The sequence below is a fragment of the Patagioenas fasciata genome, chromosome 18, assembly GCF_037038585.1.
Source record: "Patagioenas fasciata isolate bPatFas1 chromosome 18, bPatFas1.hap1, whole genome shotgun sequence".
Classification (NCBI taxonomy): domain Eukaryota; kingdom Metazoa; phylum Chordata; class Aves; order Columbiformes; family Columbidae; genus Patagioenas; species Patagioenas fasciata.
The window spans coordinates 8,248,302-8,265,515 of NC_092537.1; the positions used below are offsets into that span (position 1 = coordinate 8,248,302).

General features: G+C 41.2%; 1 protein-coding gene across 2 annotated transcripts in view; it reads left to right on the top strand.

Moving 5' to 3' along the window:
• The window catches only part of TBCD (tubulin folding cofactor D), a 117,434-nt gene that overhangs the window by 852 nt on the left and 99,368 nt on the right, over positions 1 to 17,214 (top strand). For both annotated transcript variants that reach the window (XM_071816660.1, XM_065852224.2), the window contains exons 3-8: positions 2,076 to 2,126; positions 2,321 to 2,418; positions 3,163 to 3,264; positions 3,762 to 3,908; positions 6,878 to 6,933; positions 10,052 to 10,184. In XM_071816660.1, coding sequence (XP_071672761.1) covers positions 2,076 to 2,126; positions 2,321 to 2,418; positions 3,163 to 3,264; positions 3,762 to 3,908; positions 6,878 to 6,933; positions 10,052 to 10,184 — 587 coding nt within the window. The remainder of the gene's footprint in view (positions 1 to 2,075; positions 2,127 to 2,320; positions 2,419 to 3,162; positions 3,265 to 3,761; positions 3,909 to 6,877; positions 6,934 to 10,051; positions 10,185 to 17,214) is intronic.

The window sequence follows — 17,214 nt, forward strand, 5'->3', positions numbered from 1 at the left end:
TGTTCAAATACAGGCAGTAATTTAGTTAAAGTTTATGTTCCTCTCAAATAAAGCCATTTTATACCAAATTACTTGTTAAAAATGCATACATTTTGAGCATCAAAGTTGTAATTTCTTGGTTTTACTTTTATATTTCATAGGAAATATGAAGGGCTGCTGATTCCATGCAGATCATGGGGTAGTCTCTGAGTGGAGGGAACTTGAGCTTTTGTGCCATATCATGAAAGCTATTCTGCTTCTAGACCTCAGCTGAATATAGAAGTAGTATGATTATGTGCAGGTGGCAGTGCCCTAGGTAATTAGCCTGTTATAATGCACACCTGTGTATTGGATCCAATATTCTGACCGGTTCATTTGCAGAAGTTAATTCAAAGTTTCACATATTTACAAATCAAATTAAGTGGACTAGCATTTTGTAAGTACTTTTGCAAAAATGGTGAAATTGCAAAAGCTTGGTGTCAAAATATTGATGGAGCATCTGTGTTTTTGACAGAAATAATCTAAGTAGGCAACCAATAGACCAGAAACCCCCAAATTTGGAAATCTGACCCTGTGGAACTTACTCAGTAGTATTATACTTGATTGACTTAACTGACTGTTCCATCTGAAGGGGTTAATGATGAATATGTATCTGATCAGAAAGAAGTAGTAAGAACACTCATATTTGTGTTGATCATTGAGTATCACAGATGAACTGGTAGACTTGATGGGGTAGAAGAGCCATTACTGAAAAAATCTGTCTGAAAGGCCATCAGTCCCAACCAACCATCTTGCTATGCCTCTTTTATATCATGCATACTGTCTCAGTGTATTTAAATTGTATTTATGAGCTTTCTGCATACATATAGTTGTCCAGTAACTAAAGCATTAATATGCGTAAAACTGCACATGTTGTTCAGTGTTTGGTGATAATATTTAGTGCCATAAGGTATCATTTGATCTTTCTTGGGCAAAATGTCGCAAATATGGTAGAAGGCTAAATGTGTGGGGTATAGTGTGGAAGCTTAGGGAATACCTTTAATCCATACGCAGATAACACAGTAATGATCAGCTGCAGAGGATTTTAATGCAGGTCTCCAAAGCATTCACAAAAACAGATGATGCTTATTTTTTTGGTGAACTGTTAGAAACAGAAATTTGGAAGATAGTTTAACCTGCAACTATCATTTTGTAGGAAAATTTGGGAAGATCTTTTTTTGAAATAATAGCATTAGAAGAACTTTTTTTCATTCCCTTCAGCGTTTAGATTGGGCTTTCACTTTAGATTGCCGGATTGTGATCTGGGAAAACTGGCAAGCTGAGGAATTTGCTGTTAAATTGTTGCTTTAAGTGTTGATGGAATTTCTTGTATTCACTATTTTTGCTATTTGCAGCGTAAAGTATCATTAATTATGATGGGAAGTTAGCGATGATTAGGAGCTCAGGCTTCCCTCTTGGTAGAAGACAGCACCGTGGTATCCCAGGGGAACAAATGCAGAAAAAGGAGAGGTAAAGCTGATATTTTAGATTTCTAATTAAAAAAATAAGAAGAGAACAGTGTGTAAAAGTAAGTGGGATTCCCTGTGTTAGTGAAGAAGATGTGAACAGCAAGGCGGAAAGGTGGAAAGCAGCATTCTGGTTGCTGTGTGAGTAGGAGTGCTGTGTAAAGCTGGTACACCTGGAATAGCTACAGTCTATAGTGGTTTAATGTTCTCCATTTGCAGAGTTCCATCAGAAAATGATGTGCTGAGGAAAGGAGGGGCACAAAGAGCTCTGTGGTGAAGGACAGGAACAAATGGAGTGATTGCTTTTTTCATCTACCTGCGGGATTTGTCCACAGTAATTTGAGACGGTCCTGGAAGGGAGGTGATGATTCAATGTAGTTTAAATGATTGCACTACGGAAGGGGACAGACTGCGTTTTTACAGTGTAGTTTTCTTACTTTTTGCTGCCTCTTACAGATGGTGGCAGCATTTAACTCAAGGATACTGAAATCTTAAGCTAAATCTGTCTAGAATCAGGGTTGTATCTCACAAGTGATGTCTGTAAGGGCCCTTAATTTGTATAGCTTATCACAGATATCTTTTCCTTTTCAGGTATAATGGACAAGTACCAGGAGCAACCTCACTTGCTGGATCGCCACTTAGGTAGGAATGTCATCTTGAAATATTTTTTGTTTATATACCTGAAAATCTGTTAAACTAGAAGGTCCATATTTGCATTGCAGGATTGCTGTGGTTGATATTACATGACTACTATCTCCCTCTTCATTATTAGAAGGATGAGAAACTGTAAGCCTGCTGCGTGTAGTCTCACATTTTTTTTCCTCTCATTTCATTAGAGTGGATGATGAATTCATTGTTGGACATAGCACGGGACAAGGGATCTCCTCCCCTCCTAGTTCACCTGGCTTTTAAATTTCTTTACATCATTACAAAGGTAAAAACCCTCAGATTTAACATTCTGTAATTGAAATGTGCAAGTTGCCAGTATTTTCTTTGTTGTTTAAATAACTTTTAAAAATTTCACATTTTCAAAAATAGTAATATCAATAAATAAAAAAGTAATTGCTTAATGCAATGAAGTGTTTTAAACTGTACTGTGAAATATCAGTCCTATTTTTTATGGTTTATGTGATAGTTTATGTTATTTAATGATCCAGATCAGTAAAAATCAAGGTCTGAATGCAAAATATTTGCAGACATTGAGATACTGAGGGATAAAACAAGAGTCATAGTGTTAAAGAGAGGAGTAAAGTATGATGAAGAATGAGATGGATTGTGGAATTTCCATCAGAGCATAAGAGGACAGTTTTTGACAGTGAAGGCTGAGCTCTGGGATAGGTTGTTCAGAGAGGCTGTGGAGTCTCCATCCCAGGAGATGCTGGATACCCTTCTGGACGTGGTCCTGGGCAGGGTGCTGGGAGCACCCTGCTTTAGCAGGAGGGTCGGACTAGACAATCTCCGGAAGTCCCTTGTTTTAAAGTTAAAGAACGATAATTCCATTGATTCTTAGTAAGTTTGCAGAAATGCAAGAGTCTCAAGGTATTAAAGACCTTGATTCATATCTTGAGAGTTCTTACTACACAAGGATGTACAAGAAACTCCTCAAAAGGTCTTTTCTTTTCCTTCAGTATTTGATGATGGCAGGTGGCTTACTAAATTTTGAAACTTTCTGTTACAGGTAAGAGGGTACAAACGTTTCCTCCCACTGTTTCCTCATGAAGTACCTGATCTACAGCCTGTTCTGGATATGCTTGGAGAGCAGAATCCAAAAGACTCTGAGGTGAGAACTTGCTGTACTTTTTGTTTAATTTGTATGTTTCCTACAGAAAAAAAAAAAAATACTGATGAACAACATAAGAAGAAAGTCTGGAAAAAAGTGTATAAAGCGGTGGTACACCCTGTCAAGTGCTAACTGAACATCTGGATTTGGTATGAAAGTCATCCTGTCAGAAGAGAAGTGTCTTATTGAAGGAAAGGTCTTGTGTTTGGCTTTCATGAGATATGTTTGAGGGATTTAGAAGCAATGGCTGTTGCGGTGGAAGGAAAATCTTTATCACTCATATAAGGGAACAAATGAGTTGAAACAACAGTAATAAGGAAGGTAGTGAAAGATTCTTAACTTCTAAAAGGAGTAATTGAAAAAAATCTTCCTGCAGGTTTGTTTTTCTTTGTCTTTCAAAGTTCTTTGGAGCTAGTCAGCAGTTTGTGCTCCAAGCACTTTGCTGGAATATGTTCCATAAAATGGAGTGCATCTTTTGTTTTACTGTTCTTTTCCAGACTTGGGAGACTCGTTACATGCTTTTATTATGGCTCTCCATGATATGCTTGATTCCTTTTGATCTGGCCCGTTTTGATGGAAATCTTATTTCTGAGGAAGGGCAGACTCGTATGCCAACAATGGATCACATACTTCAAATAGCAAAAGTAAGTATAACGCACCTTGTGATACTTTCAAACCTGTGATATTTTTATTATGCTCAATCTTTCAATATGTAACAAGTTATTGTCTTTCCAGAATACTATTTTAGCCCATATTTTCTTTGTCTAATCTGTAAAGGATTTCACAAAATCACAGAATGTTAGGGATTGGAAGGGACCTCAAAAGATCACTTAGTCCAATCCCCCCGCCGGAGCAGGAACACCCAGATGAGGTTCCACAGGAAGGTGTCCAGGCGGGTTTGAATGTCTGCAGAGAAGGAGACTCCACAACCTCCCTGGGCAGCCTGGTCCAGTGTCTGTCACCGTCACTGAGAAGAAGTTTTTTCTCAAATTTAAGTGGAACCTTTTGTGTTCCAGTTTGAACCCATTACCCCTTGTCCTATCATTGGTTGTCACCGAGAAGAGCCTGGCTCCATCCTCCTGACACTCACCCTTTATATACTGATCACCATTAATGAGGTCACCCCTCAGTCTCCTCTTCTCCAAGCTCCAGAGCCCCAGCTCCCTCAGCCTTTCCTCACACGGGAGATGCTCCACTCCCTTCAGCATCTTTGTTGCCCTGCACTGGACTCTCTCCAGCAGTTCCCTGTCCTTCTGGAACTGAGGGGCCAGAAGTGGACACAATATTCCAGGTGTGGTCTCCCCAGGGCAGAGTAGAGGGGCAGGAGAACCTCTCTGACCTACTGACCACCCCCGTTCTAATCCACCCCAGGTACCATTGGCCTTCCTGGCCACAAGGGCCCACTGCTGGCTCATGCTCATCCTGCTGTCCCCAGGACCCCCAGGTCCCTTTCCCCTATGCTGCTCTCTAATAGGTCATTCCCCAACTTAGGCTGGAACCTGAGGTTGTTCCTACCCAGATTCAAGACTCTACATTTGCCCTTGTTCTATTTCGTTAAATTTTTCCCTGCTCAACTCTCCAGCCTGTCCAGGTCTCTGCATGGCAGCACAGCTTCCAGTGTCAACCACTCCTCCCAGCTTGGTGTCATCAGCAAATTTGCTGATAGTACACTCTATTCCCTTATCCAAATCATTGATGAATATATTGAATAATACAGGCCCCAGTACTGACCCGAGGCACTGCACTAGATCCAGGCCTCCAACTGGACTCCAGCCCATTGACCACAACTCTCTGGCTTCTTCCCTTCAGCCAGTTCACAATCCACCTCACTACCCGGTCATCCAGACCGCACTCCCTCAGTTTAGCTCTGAGGATGCTGTGGGAGACTGTTTCAAATGCCTTACTCAAGTCAAGGTAGATCACATCCGCCGCTCTGCCATCATCCATCTTGTTATGTCCTTGATGAAGCCATGTTGGCTGCCCCTAATGACCCTCTTATCCCTGATATGCCTTGAGATGGCACCAAGGAGAAGTCGTTCCATCACTTTCCCAGGGATGGAGGTGAGTCTGACCGGTCTGAGTTACCCGGGTCCTCCTTCTTGCCCTTTTTGAAGACTGGAGTGACATTTGCTTTCCTCCAGTCTTCAGGCACCTCTCCCATTTCCTAAGACTTGGCAAAGATGATGGAGAGTGGTGCAGCAATGACCTCAGCCAGCTCCCTCAGCACCCGCGGGTGCATCCCATCCGCACCCATGGATTTATGGATGTCCAGATTGCCTAACTGCTCCCTAACCCAGTCATTATCAACCCAGGTAAACTCCTCCATTGTCCTGCCTTCCTCTGAGGCCTCAGTGGTACGAGGCTCCTCAGGACAGCCTCCAGCAGAGTAGACAGAGACAAAGGAGGCACTCAGTAACTCTGCCTTCTCTGTATCTTCTCTTACCAGGGCACCACCTCGTTCATCAGTGGGCCTACATTGCGTTAGTTTTATCTGCCACCTATTGGAAAAAGCTCTTTCTGTTGTCCTAGACCCCTCTTAAACCCGTTTAATTCTAAGGAGGCCTTAGCTTTCCCAGTTGCCTCCCTACACCTCCTGACAACAGCCTGATAATCTCCCCAAGTGGCCAGCCCCTCCTTCCATGATCTATAAATTCTCCTCTTCCACTTGAGCATACCCAGCAGTTCCCTGTTTAACCATGCAGGTCTCCTGGCTCCCTTCCTTGACTTCCTATGTGCTGGACTGTTCTGATCTTGTGCCTGGTAGAAACATTCACTGAACACTAATCAACTATCTTGGGTCCCTTTACCTTCCAGCAGCCCGTGGGATTTCCCCTAGCAATTGCCTGAAAAGGCCAAAGTTTGCCCTGCTGAAGTCTATGGTTCCAATTCTGCTTGCTATCCTGCTCCTGCCACATGAGATCCTGAACTTATTTTCTCCATAGTTTTGGAACCTTGAGTATGTTCTTTGCTGCCTTACTGTCAAATGAGACTTGTTTGTTTTCCCTGAAGTAAGAAACTATCTTATTTATGACTATCTGATACAAATGCATACCTTTGATTATGTTAACAGCTTTTAGCCTTTGAAAATACTAACAAGCTGTTTCTGAAAGTCAGGTTTGATGATTTGCATAGGAAATTAGAGTTCGATCAGGATCAGTAACATTGGAAGCTAGGACTGCGTGAAGAATTCCAACAGAGACTAGGCATAAACTGAAGTGGCTAACTTCTTATCCCTATTAGAGAAGAAAAACCAACAACCTCCTCCTCACAAACACCTGAACAGCTTATGCTTTTGACACTTGCAGCACTTAAGTGGCTTATCATTTTTAGGCATGCGCAAATATGACTGCAAGTTAAGGTTTCTGTAAAGGTCAGCCTCCTTTGAAAGACACTGGGAGGTAGACTTTGTCTGAGATACCATCTGTTAAATGGGAAATGAATTTTTTTACAATCTTAAGCTCATTTTGTAATAATAATTACATAATATATGTAATCATAATAATGTTTATACTCATAAATATTAAGTAGTATATTTATGTACAAAGTTGTTAAGTAGTTATTATTAAATCTACATGTATGAATTCTTTTACAGTTAGTTTTCTTTTACCTTTAGTGTTACTTGGTTGTCAGTGATAAGGCTCGAGATGCAGCTGCTGTTCTGGTTTCAAAGTAAGTGTCTTTTGTGCTTCTTGTCAGAAGGGAAAAAAGGTCACTCCCATTTCTCCTGCCATTTTTCAGTCTGACATGCTATTACTGACAGCGTTGGGAGGACTGGAAGTTGCCAGCTGTACGTGGGCTGTTACACTTGCTTGAATCAGATCCAGTAGTGTGTTTACTACTGGAAATGCTGTGTTCCCTTCTGCTTATTAGAGGAGCAAGCATCTATCACAAGTGATACGGGTCTTCTCTGTTAGCAGGATGCTGCTCAAATTGCTTTCTAGGGACTGGTTTGTGCTACAGGCTTCAGAAAGAGACAGTTACTCTGTGTTGGTGCTGTATTTTGCAGTGTATTGCAGCATAAATAGAGAATTGGTGCCTAGTGCTGCCGCCTTGATATTTCCTAGTAGTACTTAAGTAAAGGGAAGGAAAAAGGAAATAGTAACACTTTAATTTATTTTTGTAATATCCCTCTTGTCACTTCCTTCATTCTCTCATGCAGAAAACAGTACTGTTTTCTTAGGTTTATTGTTGTCAAATAATTCATCAAATGAACTGGGTGTATGATAATGGAACTTTCTAAATCTCGTTGTTTTACATGGTGGATGTTCAGACACCAAAAATATGTGACAGAGGTGCAGTTATTCTGATCTTTTTTTTTTTGCATCACGCCAGTAATACTGATTCTAGGGTTTATGAATTTGAATAACAAACTTCTGTATCTCTTCTTTCCTCTTCCAGTGTATTAGTGGAGATTGGTTTCATTCGTGATGCATATGAAAATAAATAACAAAGACCATAAACTGTGCTAGTACGCATGTTATCTCTTTTTCAGTATACATCACAGTACATATTCCAATATATTCTAGCAGAAGAGGGCTTTAGGCAGCTCAGTTTGTCGTTTGATGTTTCTTTTGAAAGCAAGCAAAGCCCCAGAATCTTTACACTCGCCTATACTCTGTCTACACTAGAGGGCTCTGCCAACGTAGTTTTGTCAGTGTAGCTATAGGAGCAGAGGCTCTGTAGGGTGAACAGGATGAGATGATGCTACTGGATGCAAGTTGCTAGTTGGAACAATACAATAGGCACAGAATTTAGTGATTAATTGTATCAAAATAGTTGCTAAATGTAACTTTTAGCAGAGCAAATCCTAACTGTCTTTTTGGGAAGTAACTGAGTGTACAGCTTATTCAGCCATGGGATTCAAAATGCTTTAAAAATTTGTATTTAGTGAGTATAATGCTGCTGTTGTGAATCTGATGGCGAAACGAACACTTTTCTGTTTTAGAACTGACAGTGTCATGCTGGAAACTCATGAAGAGTTGAGACTAGGATCCTAGTTCTCTGGTGACTAGTCCTAGACTTTTCTGATTTACGCTTTTATATTTCAAAGCAAAATATAAGTGAGTGAATGAATCATTTGAATAACCTTTAATAAATAATCTTGTTTGTTACATACTTATTTCCACATGACAGGATGTATATTTGTCTCCTTATCCCAATTATTTTTTGCAGTCATTTTGGAAGAAATAATTGGAAGTTGCTTTACTAGGATTTTTATATATCTGCATTGGTCTTGTCACAAGTTGACAGAGGCAGAGGATTTGAGGTGGAAGTGTGACATAAGACTGAACTATTCTTGAGCGTTCCTCTGTGCCTGAATATGCCCTTTTTGTTCTTCACTTCCGAAAACCCAGATGATAGACTCTTGAAGGTACATCCGGTATTAGGAAGCACAAAACTGACCCCAGAATTTGAGGTTTGGCCTCACCAGTGCCCAGTATAGGGGCGGTCACTGCCCTGATCCTGCTGGCCACACTATTCCTGATGCAAGCCAGGATGCTGGAGGCCTCTTGGCCCCCTGGGCACATGCTGGCTCACATTCAGCTGCTGTCACCAACACCCCCAGGTCCTTTCCAGCTGCTCTTCCCCGAGCCTGGAGCGTTGCCTGGAGTTGTTGTGAGCCAAGTGCAGGACCTGGCACTTAGGAGGAGGAGATGAGGCTTATGCTTATCTTGCTTCTACTCTGGAGGTTAGGGCACTCCTTTGAGAAATTAAGATTTAAACTCCTTTGGGCTGAGAAAGGATCTAGGAACCAGTTAATCTGCTTTACAGGTTACTTCTGTTACCTGTGCTGTTGTGGAAAAGAAGGCTTTGTCCTTGCTGCTCTGTTGTAAAACAAACCTAACCCCTCCACCAGATCCTCATTGCTGAACACAGTGGATGCTGACTTGGAAGACAATTTGAGTGATCACGTCTGCTCACAGTTTCCTGGGTTCTATGTGTTTAATATTCCCCGTCAGTTAGCTCTTGGTGTAGTTCCCCATTTGAATTGTAGGTGTGTAAAGAAGCCAGATACAGGCTCTACATGCATCCTTTTTCAAGTGCTTTGAGTTGTACTTTGTGGGCTTTCCCATGTAGCTTGTTTCCTTTGATGGCATTGAGAACAACATTTCTTAATTTAGTCTGAATCTCTGCTGGAACAGGACCCTAATTTTTAGGTGTGAAGAATACTAAATTAGATAACTGAAGCAAATGCCCGATCTGTAGCTTGGCTGGCACTGATGATGACTGATTATAGGTTTAGGGAAGTAGTTTAACTGTGATGAACCTCTTTGACCCTCTGTAAGATAGATGAAAATGCATCTCTTGACACATCCAGTATGTTAAATAACAGGTGTTTGATCTTTTCGAATATTGGAAAAAACAAATGTAGCACTGATTTATGGACCTGGTTGGTAACAGTGCAGTGTGGACCAATTGTTGATTTGCACCAGTTTTCAGATTGGCAGAATAGCTGTTGATGAGAATGGTGGCGAATCCTTATATTTGTTTCAGCTTTTTGGTAATCCTAATGGAAATGAGTTTTACCCGGGACCTTTGGAAAGTTTATTGCTTTACAATTAAGATGAGAAATCTCTAGAATCCAAGTTTATGGGTTGATTTGAAGTGAAAGTGAAATTCTGGCTAAAAATACGATCATTTGGAGTGCTCAGCGATTTAGGAACTTATCCATTGGAAAATTGCTTTTAGGAACTGCAAGCAGTTTGGATAGCAGGGAAAATTACTATTCATTGGGAGCCATAAAGTTAGTAACTGCAGTGTTTGTGTTCTTTTTTTTCCATGACAGATTTATTGTCCGCCTTGATGTCAGGCAAAAAAGGATGGCAGACTTCCTGGACTGGACACTTGCAATGTTATCTAAATCCTCCTTCCAGACCATGGAGGGGACTGTTGTTATGAACGGCATGCTCCAGGCCCTGGTAAATACTCTTTCTCCTTTAAAAGACAGATGATTGTATTAATGATCACATGGTGCTGCAATGGTAGACCTTTAATAGCAAATGCACAGAGATGTTTCCGTTTGTTAAAAAAGGTTAAGGTAATATATAGGTAGAATTTCCTCCACAACAGTTTTGAAGATGAAACTTCCAATGTATGTATATTTTCTTTAAGTATTCTTGTTGTCACCAAATAAAAGTGATGTTGCCAGTATAGATACTGATAAATAACTCTCAGATATGCTTGTATTAGTAGTATAATAGTAGCATAGTAGTCATGTCATAATTCAGCTTGGAACTGTAAAAATGAAGAGGTTGGGCTTCTGATAGAGCAGTAGTCCCTCCTAGAATTTTCAGAACTGTGTAACCAAAATGCAAGTGATTCTTGAAAGTGAGGTAACAAGAGTTTATGATTCAAAGAGCCACATTCCTAGTTTGGGTTTTAAAATGTATATACTGTGCATGGCAAAATATCTGTAATCCCTGAACCACTACTAAGTGGGTAGCACTCCTCTTGTGCATTCTAAGAATATTGTTTTATAAAAGCTTTCCTGGAGTTTTACACCCTTAAAAGTGCTGGTGTGCAGTTTGAAATAGTTGAATAACAGTTCTGATATCTGTTCCAGTTTTGATGTCTGAATAGATTTGGCTGGAATGGGGGAGCTTCTGTGGGTGGAGTTGTTCCTTGTTTTTGTTGGCGACCAAAGTTGAGGTAGCGCAAGCAAAGTCAGATGCTATGCTCTTGTACAGTCTTTGCACAGGTTTAAGGATTTGCTGATGTTTGTACAAGTTTCTGTAATTTGCATAAATTTGCAGCTCTTTTAAAGTAATTTTTATGAGGACTTTTATACTTGTATACAGTATATTACTAAACATCAAAGGAAAGTTCTGGAACAAGTGTACGGTGTGTGTTCTTTTTTTTTATCCTCTAGCAGCTCTTCCAAATCAGAAGATATAAGAAATGATCTATATTTAGAATAACTTGGGACTTGCTGCTTAAGCAGGAGGAAGCATTATTTGTATGCATTGCAGTATGTTTCAAAAGACAGAATGATGTTTCATCATTTTATTGTCAGATCTGGAAAGGGAGACTGACTGTTTGCCATTCTAGGTACATGATGAGACCTGTAGGATGTATAATACATTAGTGTTTTGTCATAATTCCTTTGAGTTTGGCTTTGGCTCTATCCACCTGTTCATTAGTGCATACTAAGCGAAACAGGTGAATACTTAACAAGTAGAATCGAAACTAGAATGTGATACAATATACCTGGAAGCAGAAGCTTTCCTTCTTGCATTTCTATGATTTTTTTCCTCCTCTGTGGGGTAGGAGAAAGTATGTATTAAGCCAGTTTTATTTGTGTCCTGCAGCTCTTAACTCCTCTTCCAGTTGGTAGGTCTGAACAGACTGACTTTTTAAAGCCTTGTCTTGCATTCAGTCTTCAATTTTTAATTTCTACAATGTAAGCGTGAGTTATATCATTAGGGAATAAAGTTTCTCAGAATTGTATGTATGCAAGTGTGTGTGTATGCAGACATGCTCAAGCGGAGTAGGAAATATTTATTTCAAGAGTTTAATATTAAAGAATTTAGTAACACACTTGTAACAAAATCCTTTGTCCTTGGATTCCTCCAGCGAGTTGTTTCTGTAGCAGTCACACTGTAGTTGCTTGCGCATTTCTCTCTGAACAAGCAGGAGATAAAAGACCATTTTTCAGTTTCCGGTCAGTACAGCAGGGCAGGTTTTGGGAATGGAACAGGTTTCGGGAATGTAACCACCAGGGTGAGGGTAGAAAGCTTTTTCTCCCTTCATTGGATCAGTTTCGGGCTGCCCCTAACAGGGTGGATTTCGGTTGGATTATGATATTATGCTGCTCATGGTCTGCATTTAGGTCTGCTTGTAGTGATTTTGGCATGGCAGAACTGTTTTAAAAAGACATGAAACTCTTGCATTTCAATGAACTGAAACTGCAAGTTAGGTACGCAATGAGTAGTTCGACGTTGCTGCACTTTGATCTGCCTCTTCGTGGCCTTAAGTCTTGGTGATTAGGTATGCTACTGTTTAATCTCGCTCAGCATTATGTGCAGAACAAGTACTACTGTTTCATGATTCTTGTTGAAACACGCAGCCTGCATTACACATTTTAATTCCACCAATGCTTTTTTCTTTTTTTTCTTTACACCTGTCGTCAGTAATAGATCATTTCACAACAGGTGTGCACTAGCAGAAATCTCCACTTGCAGTATTTCAGATTCGGTTGTTAAAACTGCACCCTTTTGTTGAAACTAACATTGCCATATTGAATTAAATTAAGGTTTGTGCTTGGATACTTTGTGTATTTGAAGGATTATAAATGCTGGACTAATAAGAAATTGCTGCTTTTTTTTATAATATTTGTTTACTTGAAGGAAACTTTAACCTGTTTCAAGAATCTGCATTTTAAATTCTCTTGGTCTGGAGGTTTGCTTTTAAACCTACCATTATATCAAACAGCTTTTTAGTTATTGCTGCAGGGTGTAGCACTCCCAGTTCTTGCGTGACAGAGATGTCATCATGTTGAGGTAGCCTTGGGCATTGAAACTTATTAAACCTTATTTGTTTTATAAGTGATTCAGTATACAAGTGTGAGTAATAATTAAAAAAAATAAAACGCCCTACACAGTGATCTGATGAAACTCAAGAGTCTTAAGAACAGGGCATTTCCCTGAGCTGTCTCTAATGCAAAAGTTGTTTAGCAATAGCTACATGCTTATGTAAATTTTGCTGCAGGGAAGAAAGAACTCTCCAGCTCTATTCTTTCAGACCCAGAGGCACAAAAATAGAGTATTTCCAAATAGGATGTTTCCCAAGTCTCTATATTTTTGGCATTCTCAGAGAATTAGCGATGCTGGGATTGTCTATTGGCGTTATTTTTTTTTTTTAAAGATGTTGTTGCTTAGTGGTTTGGTGACAAAGATGGGCAAAATCTGTGCTGATCTGAGAGGAGAAAAAGAATTCTTCTGTCTGCAGATACCAAGGGCACTGATCTCTTTGGTGATACTGGATGACCCCTCTTTGGAATGGCAGAGAGTAGGCTAATGTGGCCTTGTCTGATACTTCTGAGCTTTTTCTCTTCTCATGAGAAGCATTGTGGTTAGTTCAGGGTTCAGAGGTTGTGTTACGATAAGACTTTTTCTTCTATTAGAACGTAGTGCTGTCTCAAGCTGTTGTTTTTTTTTTCCTCCTGAGTATTTCAAATCCGTGTTTTGGGCAGTCTTGTTAAGACGGAAAGGAACAATTCTGTTAGCTGTCTGTGTGGCAGTCTAAACTTTTCAGGCTTTCAATTGATAAATAACTAAGATATTATAAAAACTGGACTCCTTTTGCCACCTGTTTAGCTGGGCTCTGCATTCAAGTTTGTCACCTTGATTACCATGTTGATGATCAATACCCTGACAAATACATGTGACCTATGCAGGAGTACTATTTATGTTGAAGACATAGTAAGAACAAGGGCTTTAACTAATGTATTTTAGCATTAGCTGCACCTATAATGCATTAAATATCTCTACTTTAAAGCGAATTTATTATTGTGACAGCATGTCCTCCCTCACCTTGTTTACCTCCCCACACCTGGCCTGGGGGCAGGGATGGGAGAGCTTTCCCCAGGCTGGGGTGCTGTGTGACTACTAGGGGGTGCTCCAGAGCAATGCAAGATGTCATTTTCTTCCCATAGAGGCTGAAATTATCCTCCCTGTCCTTGACATGGTTGGTTACAACCAGAGGGTACATTCAGACTTGTGTCTCCTGCTCGGCAGGACGATAGACTCGCAACCAAACAGTCAGGCCAGCCTTAATGGTGATTTGTATAGCTTGGGGAACATGTCCTGGAGATGATCCTGTTTGATACATCTCATGAAGGTCGAGCCTAAAGTGGGTTATGCAGACAATTGGAAGGTGTGGTGTGTTTCTTCTGTGATTACTAAGAAACTAGGTTTTGTTTTCCTTGCACCATGCTATTTCTAAAGCAAAACCAGACTTGACAGTCGTCATTGCTTGCACACCACTGATTTTCTCTAATTTGTAGGTGGCTTAATTATTTATAAGAGAGGGAGTCACATACTTTTCAACAGTTCAACAGGTTGGGTAAGTTGGTGTGTGCTCTATGTCCTCATTAAAGTGAAGAGACCATGGCGTAACTCTGATTGCCCGGATACTCCAATAGACAGGCTCCTTACTTTCAGTGGTGTTAGCTGCTGACACCAAAATGTCTATGCAGGTGGCAAACCAAGCTGATTAATTATTTTGTTTGTATCAGATTTTTTGAAATGGCGTGCCTTGCATGTTTTTCTTCCTTCAAGGCAGGAAGTTTAAGCTGAATACTGTAATGCTGATTTGTTCTTTTCTCTATACCTTTTTTTAGTATTTTCTGTTCAGATATCATACACTTTTCAGTATAACCCCTGTAAGGTGTGGCTTTGCAGGTTTTTTCTGAGACAGTCACTTTGCCTTACATGCGTGGCTGTCTGTAGCACATAGCAGAAGAAAATACATATCTGGTTTTTTTTGTTTCTTTTCTCTCCCTCAAAGGCCAACATCTGTTCAAGTGCTCCTTTATTTCCACTGCAAAATATATCTAGTAAGCTCAGAAGTTTGGAAAATTTAGGTCTGTGATTGCTTTTGCATGCTTTGATTCATAATGAATGTGAGTGAAAATTAAGGGGCAGGCTGGAAAGGGTGATACTATTGTGGGTGTCTGTTATAGGCCACCAGATCAGGGTGAGGAAGTTGATGAGGCCTTCTACGGACAGCTGAGAGCAGCCTCACAGTCACAGGCCCTGGTTGTGGTGGGGGATTTTAACTTCCCTGATGTTTGTTGGAAGGACCACTCGGCCGGCAGCCACAGTCCAGGAGGTTCCTCCAGTGCCTTGACGAGAACTTTGTGATGCAAAGGGTGGAGGAGCCGACTAGAAGAGGTGCAGTGCTGGACCTCATTGTCACTAACAAGGAGGGTCTGGTTGAAGCGGTAAAGGTTGAGGGCTACCTTGATTACAGCGACCATGAGGTGGTGGGGTTCAGAATCTCCTGTGGCAGGAGCAGGATAGCAAGCAGAATTGCAACACTGGACTTCAGCAGGGCAAACTTTGGCCTTTTCAGGCAATTGCTGGGGGAAATCCCATGGGCAAGGCTGCTGGAAGGTAAAGGGGCCCAAGATAGTTGGTTAGTGTTCATGGAATGTTTCTACCGGGCACAAGATCGGAGCAGCCTGGCACATAGGAAGTCAAGGAAGGGAGCCAGGAGACCTGCGTGGTTAAACAGGGAGCTGCTGGGTATGCTCAAGTGGAAGAGGAGAGTTTATAGATCATGGAAGGAGGGGCTGGCCACTTGGGGAGAATATCAGGCTGTTGTCAGGAGGGTGTAGAGAGGCAACTAGGAAAGCTAAGGCCTCCTTAGAATTAAACCTGGCGAGAGGGGTCAAGAACAACAGGAAGAGCTTTTTCCAATAGGTGTCAGATAGAACTAACACCAGAAGCAATGTAGGCCCACTGATGAATGAGGTGGGTGCCCCGGTGACAGAAGATACAGAGAAGGCAGAGTTACTGAGTGCCTTCTTTGTCTGTGTCTCCTCTGCTGGAGGCTGTCCTGAGGAGCCCTGTAGCGCTGAGGCCCCAGAGGAAGGCAGGACAATGGAGGAGTTTGCCTGGGTTTATGAGGACTGGGTTAGGGAGCAGTTAGGCAATCTGGACATCCATAAATCCATGGGTGCGGATGGGATGCACCCGCGGGTGCTGAGGGAGCTGGCTGAGGTCATTGCTGGACCGCTCTCCATCATCTTTGCCAAGTCTTGGGAAACGGGAGAGGTGCCTGAGGATTGGAGGAAAACAAATGTCACTCCAGTCTTCAAAAACGGCAAGAAGGAGGACCCGGGTAACTCTAGACCAGTCAGCCTCACCTCCATCCCTGGGAAAGTGATGGAACGACTTCTCCTTGGTGCCATCTCAAGGCATGTCAGGGATCAGAGGGTCAGTCAACATTGCTCCACCAAGGGGAAGTCGTGCTTGACCAACCTCATTGACTTTGATGAGGACATAACAAGATGGATGGATGATGGCAGGGTGGTCGATGTGATCTACCTTGACTTGAGTAAGGTATTTGACACAGTCTCCCACAGCATCCTGACAGCTAAACTGAGGGAGTGCGGTCTGGATGACCGGGTAGTGAGGTGGACTGCGAACTGGCTGAAGGGAAGAAGCCAGAGAGAGAGTTGTGGTCAATGGGGCAGAGTCCAGTTGGAGGTCTGGATCTAGTGCAGTGCCTGAGGGGTCAGTACTGGGGTCTATATTATTCAATATATTCATCAATGATTTGGACGAGTTCACTGTTCTAAATTGACTCATACGTGTGTGAGGCTGTTTTTTTTTTTTTTCTTTTAGAAAAGCATTAAAAAAATTTCTTGTACAATATTTGAAGCATTTTCTCATTTCCTGCTTGTGTGTTGGTTATTTTCTTCCCACATCTTGCTCAGAGGTGATACCTCCTAGTTATATTCTTCCTGAGGAGTCAGAGCTCAAATCAAAGTTGGCCTTGAGGATGTGAAACTCTCAGAAACTTCTACAAAGGTGCCAGAATGTAGCAAATACTAAGACTGTGAGTGTGTAGATGCTTTGAGGATTCTGTTCCCTCTTTGCAAGACAGTATCTGGCAAGTGTGAGGTCGACATCCAAATGTATGTTAGCGGGATTTTGGGTTTTTTTATACTGATGCAGTATAACGATAAAAGCTGTGCTAGGTTTACACCATTTGTGTTGGTAGTTATTTCTATTAGCTGTTCTTCTGGGCTTGAAGTAGTTCTGTAGCATTTCTGCTTTGTAAAAGTAGTTTTTAAAGGATGCCTCACAGTTGCCCAGTTAGTTGTGAAAAGGATAAAAATCTTAAATAATTCAATATAATGCATTTCCACTATAAAGCTTGTGTTATACTTGATCAGAAGTGCTAATCTAGGATCCTAAAATGCAGCTTAGTAACAAACCA